At 39.5% G+C, this 13,467-nt stretch overlaps 1 protein-coding gene and 2 non-coding genes across 3 annotated transcripts; all 3 read right to left on the reverse strand.

Annotated features, from left to right (window-relative positions):
* Positions 1-247: 247 nt before the first annotated feature.
* Positions 248-9,711, reverse strand: clptm1l (CLPTM1 like). The gene is made up of 18 exons (XM_026156939.1): positions 9,426-9,711; positions 8,242-8,462; positions 8,053-8,147; positions 7,650-7,839; positions 7,301-7,491; positions 6,781-6,859; positions 6,424-6,541; positions 6,081-6,175; positions 5,804-5,888; positions 5,126-5,229; positions 4,922-4,987; positions 3,396-3,446; positions 3,228-3,310; positions 3,095-3,129; positions 2,948-3,003; positions 2,722-2,766; positions 1,717-1,832; positions 248-1,630 (listed from the first exon to the last, which is right to left on the reverse strand). The coding sequence occupies exons 2-18, from the start codon at positions 8,404-8,406 to the stop codon at positions 1,552-1,554; spliced, it is 1,653 nt and encodes a 550-aa protein (XP_026012724.1). The 5' UTR covers positions 8,407-8,462; positions 9,426-9,711; the 3' UTR covers positions 248-1,551.
* Positions 9,712-12,141: 2,430 nt separating this feature from the next.
* trnah-gug (transfer RNA histidin (anticodon GUG)) lies at positions 12,142-12,213 on the reverse strand. The gene has a single exon. It is a non-coding gene; the product is annotated as a tRNA-His (tRNA).
* An 828-nt stretch (positions 12,214-13,041) lies between these two features.
* Positions 13,042-13,113, reverse strand: trnah-gug (transfer RNA histidin (anticodon GUG)). Its single transcript has one exon. It is a non-coding gene; the product is annotated as a tRNA-His (tRNA).
* Positions 13,114-13,467: the final 354 nt, after the last annotated feature.

Below are 13,467 nucleotides of genomic sequence, written 5' to 3' on the forward strand. Positions count from 1 at the left end.
GTCCCGTAAACCGTTTTGTTATGCTTTTGGTGTTTCATTTCTCCCATTCGGAGATTACGTTCAAATGTGTGTATCTAATTATCTCTTACTATGAACATTTACATCATAACAGTGTGTGTAATAGAAAACGAGCATAACAGGTCCTCTTTACAGCTCAGTCACACTAGAGTAAAAGCAGGACAGCGACTTTCTTGTAACTAGGAGAGAAAAAAAAAAAAAAAAAAAAAAAGACAACAAAAATGTGAATACTTTACATCAACTACATCACTATTCATGGAGGAATTCCCATTTTACACTTGCCGGACTCTGAATGCTAGGGTTTAATGTGAATTTGTAACAGATATCAACAGATCTCTTCATAAGCAGATTGCATGTAATTGCCAACTGGATCCTATTCAGTTGCAAACTGATAGCAGACTGTCTTATTGGCCTTACTGACATTTCGTCGCCGTCTTGCACTAAAGTCACTTTGACTTACAAGTTTACAGAACACCGGCAGAATGGTTTGGTCATGCCGTGGCCTCCAACTACTGTTTTCCCTAGTGTGACTGTAGCATTAAACATGACCGTTCTTTGTCACAGAACTAACAAATGCCAACTGTATGCACATGATCATTTTGGATATAATTTTGTACAGTTTTTTTTTTAAAGAGCCAGATTGCCAAGTTATTGAGAAATGCTTAAAAATAATGAACATATTTTCTGATAATTTACATATTCAACAGAGCTAACAATATATCATTTTTAGTTTCTGTATGGCTTACCTTTGCTTATTGCAGCTTTCATATTTTTATTCCAATTACCATCAACACCAGCTACGAATTTAGAAATAGTGGCCACTTAAGCACAAAAGCTGCAATTATGACTACAGCCTGATTTTTCTGAGACTGTCTGGAACAATATTATTGAGCTGCCTGAAACATCAGTCAGAATGCTTCACCTTTGCCACACTCCCTCCTTTTTTGTCACAGCACAGTCTTTCTATCCCTGCCATCACACAGCTATCTTGATTTTACTTGAAGGCTGTCTTATCTGGTAGGTATACAACAAGCCACTGGATTATGTCTTCTTACTGAATAAAGCTCTCAGATGAGCAAAGCAGCTCTTTCTCTGCAGCTCGTAGATATACTACATCTGCCAGCTGTCGGAGCAGGCTGAATCCAACTTGTTCAAAACACGAGCGTAGCATTGTTAAGAATTATAAAGATTCCTTTGTGCATTTAAAACTCTGGAAAAATAAAAACACACTGTCACTGTGTCCCATCACACACACTGTAACTAACCCCCGCCCCACCAAAAAACCCCCCAAAACAAAACAAGAAGGCCTCGTCAGACTGTCAGACGAAGCAGAAGATGATATTGCCCTTTTAACAATTTTTAACAGGGTGGAAAAAGTCCGAACCATAAGCACATTTATGTGCCTGGAACATATACAACAAAAAATGTCCCCCTGACCATTAAACTCATTCCGGTTGATAAAGATGAGTGGACACCAGTGGAAACAAGACAATACCCACAGATTCCAGATCATAAAAGCAAATTCCTCCGAGTCTAGTGACTCTTCCCTTTGGGTTTTTCATCGTACGACACTCCATATTCGTTTACTCTTGTTTTGTCCACAGGGTAGAGCCTGGTGAAAGAAACGGAGAGTTTTAACTCTCAAAAAATGTGCACGTTTTTAACAAATGTGCTACGTGTAATGTAGTGTGCATGTACCATCTCTGGTAAAGGTAGATGAGAAACACCACATCATCTCTGAAACAGGCCAGTCTGTGAGACGTTGGCATGGTGATGATGAAGGCAAACACGTCATCGATGAAGGTATTGAATGCCTGTTAACATGAAAGAAGTCCATGAACATTCTCAAAAGATAGATAAAAAATAAAGTAGTCATTGTTTGTAGGGGTGATCAGTTATTCTGACAAATTACATCGGCTCTTGAACATTAAAAAAAATAATAGATACACTTTCTTTCAAATTTAGAAGTGAGAGTTCTTTAGTAATTAAATCACTGACCAACATTATTATATGGAAAGTTAAAAGCTGTAAAAACAGTATGAAAGATGTAGGCCTCAGTCACACCGGCTTAGAGACCAGTCAGTCACTCCCCGGCAATCTCTGGTTGCTAGGGAAATATGTGCATTCTTGGACTGGTTGACAAGTGAAAGAGGGTGCTGCACCAAAAAAGAAAAAGAAAAAAAATCTCCTTGTGATTGCCGGTATAATACTACGATCATCCAGTTTGAATTGAGAAAGCCGACTCGTCTGTAAACACTGCTTGATTGCAATCTACTCAGTGAGCACGATAGTAAAAAACATGATGCAAACTGGAAATGCAGAATATTCTCCTTCAAAATAAAAGTGCTGCAAACAACAGCATTCCAAAAGTTCACTTATTTCTTTTAGGCAAATTGCCTCGGTTTCTATTTACGTCACAGTTTCGCTACTCTTCGGAGAGAAGTTGGCAAGTGCGTGCAGACAAGTGGACGTCTTCCGTGCAAACTACAGGCGACCGTGCCATCCGCCTTGAGATCAAAACCATTAAAACGGGATTTTTGCAGCACCCTCTTTGTGGCCGATTTTATCTAGTGACTGCCAGCAACCACTCGCAGAACACGCATTTTCCCTTAGGTTACCAATCAGTCTCTCAGCCTGTGTTACTGAGGCCTTACCATCCATTTGCTAAACCACTCAGAAAACAACAGGAAATTTATTTTTTACCTTATACGTGAAGGCTTTCCAGGGCAAGTGGGCAACAGACTTCAGCTGTTAAATAAAGAACAGAGCTGAATAATCAGTCATGACTACTGTGCTGTTTTGTTATGGTAAATAAACTGCAGTTTGCACACTGTGGCATTTTATTGTTAGGTTGTAATGTGTGCATTTATTACACAGATTGCGTGGGTTACTGATTTTTGTGAATCAGTAACTTCAAAGTAAAACTAACCTTATAGTTGACAAATAGCTGAGGAAGCATGAAGAGGAACCCGAATGCATAAACACCTATAAAGTGAAGAAAAACACACGAGAATTTATTATGACTGTTATGGACAGAAGTATTTTGTGTGTGTGCTAAGAGTATAGAGCACCTTACCGTTCACCAAGCTGTTAATCAGCCACGAGTACCAACTACAACAGAAAGATACACAATCAAAATGAGTGATGACCTGTCAGACTGAGTCAATCAGTATCCCGTTATTGTTACTTACACATACGCAGACTCCTACCTCTTATATCGTAAAAATATTAGTGCATACACTGCCCCTCCGATACACAGTGGGTAAAGGAGGTATGAGAGATACTTCATGGCCTACAGAAAAATAAAGAAAGAGGCAATCAGCGTAAGTGCTCATATCTCAAAGAAACAACTGATAATTAATTGTCTTGTGCCCTACCAGGGTATCATATTCTTCTGTTCTCCTCTCAGATTCATCTAACTTTCCAAACTGTAACAGAACAAAAACACTCATTAGCACACTCGACACGTGTTTTCACTCACATTTTAAAAATCTCGACAGTTGCGGTCAGTGCTGCAGAAATTAAGGAAAAATGCCGACAAGGACAATTATAAACTCAAGCGCCTCGATGTAGCGTTTTACATTTATAAGAAAGGATTGTCGTGTTTTCTATTAAGCATGTATTATCCTGCCTACAATGCTGCATGAACATTTATCTTTTTTATTTATTAACATGGCTAAAGTTCCATTATCTGCTCTGTGCTTTGTCAAAGGACAGTAATTTAATTGAATACAAATATTATTACAGCAGAAAGCACCATAAGAGAATAAAACCAGCAGATAAAAAAGCAGCAGTTAGAGAAAAATGGTACTTTGAGTCAACATGTCAGATAATTTAAGAGTGAGTCGGATGTTCTAGCACAGGCTGTGTAAGACTGGTCTCTACTCCTTAACCCAGAGCCTTCCTGGCATAGGAAATAACTGGATGCGTATATGTTGTACTTTTATTTAAATATCTATTTAAACATATGGAATTACAGTGTATAAGGCAAAAAACAGAATGTACAGGTATGACCACCTTTATTCTTTAACATAGCCTGAACTCTTAGGCAAGATTTCTCATAATTTCTTTAAGTAGTTTTCAGATCCAGGCTTCTGGAAAGACATTTAAAGCTCTTAACTGACACTCAATGTTGTGCCCATCTCCTGACATCCTCAGCAAATAACCAGAAATTTGCGATTTGGATTCATCACACCTCAAGACCTTTTCTCCCAAGTTCCCTTAAAACTGGCTTCTTGACAGCAACTGTAGGTACATAATTTTTAGGTCTGCTCCACCTTCTTTTGCCTTTCATTTGGTCAGTTTCCTCAAGTTCTTTAAAGACACTGCACACCATGCTGAGATATGCCAAGCTTCTGGCTTATAGCACTTTGGGAATCACCTTGTTGGTGCAAAAATACAAATTTAGTTGAGATTATGTTAAACTGTGCTTGTGGTGTTTTGTATATTCGGCTAAAGACATGACAACAAATGACATGTTTTTGCAACATGCTGCTAGTAAGAAAGCACCTAAAGATTAAAATTTAAATTGCTTCTTTGCCAAGTTGTCTGTTATGCGTCCACAAAACTGGTTCATCCTCTGAGGTGTCTTTTGCATGCTTGAATGATCGTTGAGCTCAGTGTTAAAAACAAATTAAGATTCATCTGAAAATGTTTTTTCCCCCCTTCTGAAATGTTCAGGTTCAGGTTTGGGCTGGACTGAAAATTAGTGGAAAAGTAGCCAATGTCCAAACTTTCAAAGAGCTCCAAAAAGCCTGGAGAACTGTTCCTCAAGCCTTAAAAAAAAAATAAAAAATCCAAGTGCAGCTAAAGAGTTGCTAAAGACTTTTATACAACACTGTGTACTGCACAGCATTTTAAAGCAGGCATGCTCAATTTCGTGTGTATATCTGTGTAGCCATACCAGGAATGTGGGTTTGCCTCCTTTCCAGAAAACTTGAATCTTAAAGGCTTTCTTCACTTTCCAAACCTTAAAAAAAAAAAAAAAAAAAGAAACATTATTACATATTACAGATCACGTAATCACCTTTTAATCAAATCTGAAGTGGGAATAAATGGTCATTTTGTGTGTGTTTAAATTCATTTTTAATTGCGCGCGTGTGTTTACTTCAATCATAGAGCCGATCCCTGCAGGTATGAGGACAAGCAGACTGGTCTGCTCGTCAAGCAAATAGAGGAAAATCACTATGGTACTGAAACAGCGCCACAGCACTGAAATAGAAGCAAACAACAGAAAATGTGAGATAGTAAATGGCTCTCCCAAACTGACACTGATGACCGATCATTTGGTTCAGCTCGAGTCTCTTGATAACACTTTATCCCACATGTTTTAAAAGCCTTTTGTGTAATCTTACAACACTGGGAAACATTTGTAGGGTTATATAGTTACACTGTGTTTTTTGTTGTTTTTTTCTCAGCTGCCACTTCTCTAAAAACCCATAAATCAGAGGTCCCACAGTGCCGGTTCTGTGGATCTGTCACTGCAAAGCCAAAATGATTCAAAAACTATTAAGGTACAAGCGCTCTCTCTTATAATCCTTGTGGGTGAAATATTGCTGGCCAACCAGCAGATTCAGAATATGAAAAAAATATTGTAGATTCACCTGTTCTGCACATTTGTCAAAGCCTTATTACAGGGTGACATTCACACTCTACTAGGAGCAGTTTATTTAGCCACTAACCACAAATGTATTCATGGTGATTCTTTATGCCCATATAAACTGTATAAACTGGATTTTGAAGGGGTTTGGTGAGAAGGTGAAACAGTGCCGTGAAGCTAACAAACCTGCTTTGCTGGACATTCCCACCATACTTTTCTTCTGCTTCCAGAAGCTGATGTCATTTTTGAAGGCCAGGAAGTCAAAGAGGAGCTGAAAGAGCATTCAGAGTTAAGACTGGCATCTTTATTTGACCTTAAAATGACCCAGTTAGGTGACTTATTACCCCAAGCTTTACTTATATGTGATATTTTGTAATGATAAAAACGTTTCCTACTGTGAACTAAAATGAACAGCTCACTTAAGGATTCAAAGTACACTCTAAAAGTCTGCAGCCACACTCACGTGGAAAGCAGCTACAAAGAAAGTCAGGGCCAGGAAATACAGGTTGGTATCCACGAAGATCCCTTTAATCTCATCAGCATCCTTCTCTGTGAACCCTGCAAAAACAGATACAGAAAACCGCACTGCATTTAGGTGTGTAGACATGATGAGGAAACCTGGCTGAAGCTCGATCTGAAGGATGCAGATAGACTAAATGCACCGCACTGTGCAATCATACATCACTTATAGTAGGAGGCGAACTTCAAACTTTGCGTTCGCACAGGATGCTCGATCAGGTAATGTCTAGAAAAGTTCAGGGCTGCAGTGAACGTGTGAAGTAAAGCAAGCAGGAAGATTAGCATACCGAACTGCTGCAGAGAGTAAACGGCGTCTTGCATGTGGATCCAGAATCGAAGTCTGCCCAGAGAGATTGAGTCGTAGGAGATGATCAGAGGAAGTTCTGTAGTGGTACTGTTGATCTCCTACACACAAAAACATGGGAAAAAAAATATGTTCAACGTTTCCTATAACGTGCTTCTCAGCCATGCATTCACTAACACATCATTATTGTGGCCTCATAAACTCATTGTCCTCTAACCAGGTTCCGTGAGCAAATACAATGAATAGAAAAAAAGCATTGCATTTGAAAATCTGCCACTGGGACTACCTGACAGGGAGTTGCAGTCTGTTGCATAATATTTATTTAAAATCGAAAACTTACCACGAGGTCCTTGACCCGGTTGCTGAGCTCATCAACAAACAGCAGAGGTAGATACACCACCTTCTTCCCATTCTGAAACCTGGAACACATACAGATAAAACATTTTATGAAACTCTTTGATCGTCACGACAAGCCTGTAATCCATTAAAAGTACAGCTAGCACAGCTCAAAGCATCCTTTCTTTTTCTCGCCTCCACTATTGAAATGCTCTTTATGTCGGCATCGGTCATGGCCCACTTCACCGGTTGCGGCTGAATCAGAAAACAACTGCCTGGATTAGAATAGGCACTTTTTAACCCTTTACATGCCACACCCCTTTTGGCTATTTCTAGGTCTTGGCTATTTCTAGGTCTTGGCTAATAAATTAAAGTGGCTGGGCCTTAGGTTAGAGCTCCCAAACTGTGGACCTCTTTTAAACCTCTTCTTTAAAAACAACAACAACAACAACAACAAAAAACAACAACTTGGATATCTATTTCCTCTCATAGTGCCGTTTGCGTTTGTGTAGCCGCCATCTTACACTCTGAGGTATCTGTGGACATCATTTGGGAGGTATTCTCTGTCAAAGAGGAAGTGGTCGCCGACAATGTTGACAGTGAGGCGGGAGCGCCAGTGTGAAACTGGATGGTCTGACACAGAGGTGGCTCCAGCTCTGGCTCCGCCCCCTGCCGCTGCATCATGCAGCTTCTTCTGCTGGCCTTCTTTCTGACCCTGCGCGAGTGCAAAGGCAGGATAGGAGTTTAGTGATCTGATTAAAGCTTGATAAAACAGCACAATTCTTCTGCATATCTGATCTTTTTAAAGAAAAACTACATAGCTGTTAACTTTCTGTGTGTTGACTTTCAGCAGTAGCAGAGACAGTATGGTACCTTTGTTTTATCTTCCCCAGATATCAGAGAGATTTCAGGCGGTTTAGGGACCATGTACGTGGTGAGCTGAGCAACCAAGTGAACTTGTCGTGGATCGTGCCACGGATCGTGGGCAGCTTGATGGACAAATATTAGTGCGTATAGAGTTCCATTATTACGGGTTTTCTTAGGTAGGGAGACATTGATTGTCCTGTGGGAAACATGGAAAAGAAAGAAACGAAATTTAAAACAGAACTTAAAAAAGAAATCCATTTTTCAGAATGCTTCAATCAAATCTCCGTGTAACACCGTGTCATACCACAAGGGGCTGTGCATTCAATTCAGTGTCTGTTTTTATCTCATAGGTTTTACTTCCGTTAAGATAATAAATGTGAATCTCTTAACCCCTCCCCAAACAACCAACCTTTCAAACTTGCTGTTGACATCAAAGTTCTCCTCTTTGTGGATCAGAGTATGGCCTCCTTCTGCGTTCGACCGCAGTGTGGTGTAGATGCTCAGCTAAAGAACAAAGACGAACATGTCAGGCATCCGCATCAAAGAGAGAAACCAGACTCATGCATGACCGGCGCGACCATCCTTGCTCACAACTGACCTGCAGTTTGGGGTTCCCAGCCAGGAAGGGTGTGATGCAGTTGGCACCTTTGGGGTTGTTGCAGGGTTTGGTGTACACGATCCCGTACATCACCCAGCAGGTGTGGAGCACATAGACCACAAACACCCCCACGATCAGGGTGGTGAACGATGTTTTCAGAAACATGATGCTCGCGTCGTTTCCTCGTCTCCCTCGGCTAACTGAGCGGCAGGGCCATATGTCTGCAAATGAGGCATTGCATTCGATTTAAGTATGAAGCTCAAAACTCAACTAATTTTAAACGCCAATTAGGGATCAGACAATTGTCTCAATCACCTGACTTGTCACTTGTCTCAGATTAGTCTTAGAAAGAAAAAATAAATTAAGATAAAGAGTTTATTTGCCAATCGTTTTAATGAATATGGGATACAGCTGGTCAGGAACAGTTGCCAAAACTTGCTCTTCCAGTTTTATCCCGGTTGTACCACACAAACAAGTAGGGTTGCCAACCGTCCCTTGAAAAACAGAATCGTTCCGTATTTAGAAACAAAAGTATTGAGCTGAAAAGGGACGCACTTTGTCAAAAGGTTAAAAAAATAATTTCACACACCAAAAAAAAAAGAGCTAAAAAAAATTCCTCACACTGGGAAGGGTGAAGACAATCGGGTCGCCCAGCCCCGGCCGTGAGGTGTCCCTTATTTATTTTTCAGGGAGTTGGCAACCCTACAAACAAGTCATTAGCAGGATGAAAGGAGGCCCTCATATTTAGAGAGATTAAATGGCAGGTGATGTAGTGAACTGATCTGATACTGTCTGGAAAAATATATAGTACTACACATCTAAATAACAGAATCATTGTTAGCACACTGGAGACTCAGGTCTCCCACAGATTGTTTGGTTTACTTCTGCGTCAAGTTGCAGTAAACACCCGCACACCTGTTTTTTTTTTACTGATGGTAAAAGCATCAAACTGTCTGCTGCTCAGGCTGCAGGCACTCTGAAGCTCTTTAACCAACTCAAACTATGGTACACCTGCTGTCAGTTTTTCCCATATGGTCGGATCTGCATTTGCTTTTTCTGTGTGGGGATGATGTGCTACCTTGAACCCACAGCTTTAGTGACGCTAATCCTGAACGAATTCTGTTTCACTTGGCTTTTAAGTCACATAAAATAAGTAAACCCCCCATATTAACGTTACACATTACCGGTGTTTAAACTGGCAGGCTGTCGGTGACAGGACGCTCTCAGCTGGCTCACTGACTGCCCATCCGTCCATCCACTTTACAAACCCTGTCAGGCGACTCAAAGCGACCGCATCGCTTCTTCAGAACCGCGTAGTGCTTTCGCCTGAAGACATCTGCTGGACTCTGGGCTCGGTTCTGCTTTTAAGAAGAAAAGAAAGAGCTATATCCAGAAATGACTAACTGAAAGCGTGAGGTGGATCTACATTTCCGCCATTCGCTTCCTTGTTAGTTTCTCCAGCGAGATTTGGGGAAGTGATGCCGCGAGATTTGACGTCACTGGCGCACTTGGAGCGGGAATAAATATCAATATCTCGTTTGAAATTATTTATCTACTTATTTAAAGGGGGAAAAAATCAAGAAATCATCATTTTATTTGATGTAATTCCATAATTTGTATTCAGTGAATCTTGATCTTTCATGGAAAGTTGTCATTTTATTACAGATATTTATTTATTGTGCTTTTCTAGTTACAAAACCCTAACCACAGTTCACTACTCCATGGTCAAATAGGAAACTGCAGGTGTCTGAGAAATATTTTGAAGGAAGAAAAATATTTTTGGCTCCATGCACTGATATGTTTTACTCATGAGAGTTAAAATTCTTAAAGTCTTTATTAAATGCCTGAGAGAGTAACCTTGAACATCCGGGTATCTGATGAATCTCCGACCGCACTTTCTTGTACTCACTTGGAGCCCAAAAAGAGGAATTTCTGACTAGTACCTTTATTTTTTGACTTCTGTTATCACTGTTTTTGTTTAAATGTTAGAACAATGTGTTTTTGTTTTAAGTTTTGGTGGCCCCAAAGCTATAGAAAGAGCTAAGAGCAAAGTCCATGAACAGCAGCTTATTGCCAAGTTAATATGCAGTGTTACTGTTCTTTGAGGTCATTGCATGGTGCACCTTATGTAGTTTTGTCTTCAGTTATGAGTTATTTATGGCTAAAAAATCCTTGCACTCAGCAATTTTGGTTCCACAACAGGGAGTCCAATGGTAAAGAGCTGCATTCTTAAAAGCAAGCTGAAAGACACGTACTCACTTGGAGCCCTGGCTCACTGACTGCCCATCAGTCCATCCACTTTACAAACCCTGTCAGGCGACTTTCTGGGACTCTCCACCATTTGACCTCAGAACTGAAGAAGCTTCTCGGATGAGAAGTGAAACGTCTTCAAGTAACTTAAAGAAGTCCAGACGCTTTTCTTTGCTATATATATATAATTGTAGGTTGTGTATCCTTGAGGTGTTAATGGGGTTATTGAAAATGTGTATATGTGCGTATGTGTGTATATACGTATGTATGGATAGATAGAAACATATATGTGTATATATTGAAAAAAAAAATTTTGCACATAACATATAATGTAATTGCAAGAAGGTATTTCTGTAGTCTATTGATACTAGATAGTGGAAAAGGGGTGGGATTAAATAAGCTTATGCTTCTTCCTGCTCCTTTTTGAACATGGACGTTATTTGGAGTTGTGGTTGCTCGTTTTCCTTTTGTTTGCTTTGTTCATTTTTCTCTTTTAATTCTATTTTTTTTTATACTTTTTCAACATGTTCAAAATAAAGATTCAATCAATCAATCAAAGCTCCTTTGACTACGATGACCTGGATGACTGAGAACCTTCACAGACATACTCGTACAGATGTTACATTTGTAGATCCTTGCACAATATACCTTGTGCATTAATCCAACATCTTAATTTTTTTTCATGAGTTATACCCACCCACTTTCATTTATGAAAGTTAATTTGAAAATGAAAAGTTTTCCTTTAAGATGCAGAAGTTTCACATCCCATGAATAAACCAGCTACTCTCGGAAATGTGTATAAAGCTTTTTCCTGAAGGCAGATATTACAAATGTTAGCCATTATTCTCAAAATCTAAAAGTGCACTTCAAATTCAAGATTTTTATAATGACTTCCAAACATCAAATCTACTAGGGTAAACAAAAAAAAAAAAAGAAGACATTCACAAGTTTGGATGTCTTTGTTTTACATTGCAGAATTTACCACCTAGTCGGAATTCCTTATTGATGAACATCCATCTCATTTCTTTTTTTCATAACCAAGATGCAAAGAAATGTGGCATTGACAAAATACTCCTGCTGATGATGTTAAGGATGTTAGAGAACAGTGGTGTGAAATTATCATTTACTGAACAACATTTCTATGATACAGTGGCACAAGTAACTGGTGATAATTTAAGTTTTTCACTCAGTTCTTGACTATGTTGAATCATTCTCTGCAAACTATTACTGTAGAATGTGTTTTAAAAGCATCTGCTTCGAGGGCCACAGTTACACTAACTGATGTGCATTTTAACACAAGTAGTGTTCATGTAGAGTACATAGTCCACTGAAATTAGTTAAATATTTATCCCTAGCTGTGTACTTTTTTGTGAAATTGGCTCAAGGGTATCACTGTCTCAGTGTCGACCTTTTATTCTTTTAAGTTGTCTTAAACACATTACTATAGTAATGTGTTTTAAAGGTCTCTTAACACCAAGTTGGTGTATTTTTTTCCCCCAAATCTTCTAGTATTAATATTTCACACGTATTATTGATGTACTAACGTTAACGCCCATTAAAGTTTTAACACAACTAAAAAACTTTCGCACAGACAATAAAGCAGGAGTAATAGCGGACGCAACTAAAACAGACATTGGAGACTTTAGGAATTGCCGTGACCCGGATTCGAACCGGGGTTGCTGCGGCCACAACGCAGAGTACTAACCACTATACGATCACGGCTTGCCACTGTCCGAGGTACTTTCGGGAACCTTATCATCCACTCACAATGCAATCAATACATGGGTTTCAACACATAAACTAATAAGAATCTTTCAATCTTTCATTAATGCTCACGGATGTTAACGTGCATCAATAATTAAAGTTACAAGAAAAAAATGATGCCGTTGTGTCTGCATCAGTCTGCTCGTCCTTTCCAATGAACGTAACATTTCCATAATAATAAAATCAACTGAACCAAAACTTGCTTTCATAAAACCTCTTTCTCTCGTTTAGCTCCTTATATAGCGCTAAACACTATCAACTATTTGAGTGTCCATATAGTGTTTCTACATCTACAAGAATAAGCGAGAAAATGTAAGTTAAAGTCTAAATCTCGCACTATTTTTTTAATCTAGAGAAAAGGCAAATCTAGATTTTTTTTGATACTGCGCAAGCCTTTATATAGTCTATATAGGCACTGCAGAGAGGTCATTCCTGTTTTACTTCTTTAAAGTCCTTTCCACTGCCTGGGGCGCATGCGTAGTTGGTGCATTTCGGTATAAAATCTCTTACATCAGATTCTAGTGAGATTCTTGCCCTCACTGCCTGCCTGCTGATGAAATTTACATCTCTCGAACCCAAGCAGAACCGAGCGGGTATAAAAAAAAGCATTCACAATTAAGAAATGCTACTGTCAGCAAAGATCGCCCTTTTGCACTGCTCACGGGTGCATTTCGAACATTTGGATGACATTTTTTATTGTGCTCTGCAGTAGTAGAAAGTATACAAACATCCCCTGCTTTCAGCAGTGCGCACTCTTTATCTTTTCTTGGGAAATGAGAGAAAAACTGCCGTGACCCGGATTCGAACCGGGGTTGCTGCGGCCACAACGCAGAGTACTAACCACTATACGATCACGGCTTATTTGGCTGTCACGGAGAAAAAACACGGCATGACATATTTGTCCTCCAAATAAGACTTTAAAAAACACAAATTAATTCTGCACCTGTATTACTTTTTGTGTGCAGTCTTTGACCTGATGCTTCATGTCCACCCTGTCAGAGGACGTGTCCAGTGGGGAAATGGCTTCAAATTGACACAATCTTCAGCATCAGAATCAGAATCAGAATACTTTATTGATCCCTGGGGGAAATTATTTAATCTCTCAGTTGCTGGCATTGTTTTGTGTGAGCCTCTTGCTGTTAAGAGAAGATATGAATTTCCTTTTCCATAGAGAGTCTGCAGTGTCTGGGCTGTACTCATTCTCCCGCTTCC

Source organism: Astatotilapia calliptera, chromosome 22, assembly GCF_900246225.1.
Source record: "Astatotilapia calliptera chromosome 22, fAstCal1.2, whole genome shotgun sequence".
In the NCBI taxonomy this organism is placed as follows: domain Eukaryota; kingdom Metazoa; phylum Chordata; class Actinopteri; order Cichliformes; family Cichlidae; genus Astatotilapia; species Astatotilapia calliptera.

What these genes read in the sequence shown, in the direction of transcription:
- clptm1l (XM_026156939.1), bottom strand. Translation starts at nt 8,406, where the DNA reads ATGTTTCTGAAAACATCGTTCACCACCCTGATCGTGGGGGTGTTTGTG. An exon ending in CTGGGAACCCCAAACTGCAG is followed by an intron (nt 8,148 to 8,241) that starts GTCAGTTGTGAG and finishes TTTGTTCTTTAG; the next exon opens with CTGAGCATCTACACCACACT. An exon ending in GGATCGGCTCTATGATTGAA is followed by an intron (nt 4,988 to 5,125) that starts GTAAACACACGC and finishes TTTTTTTTTAAG; the next exon opens with GTTTGGAAAGTGAAGAAAGC.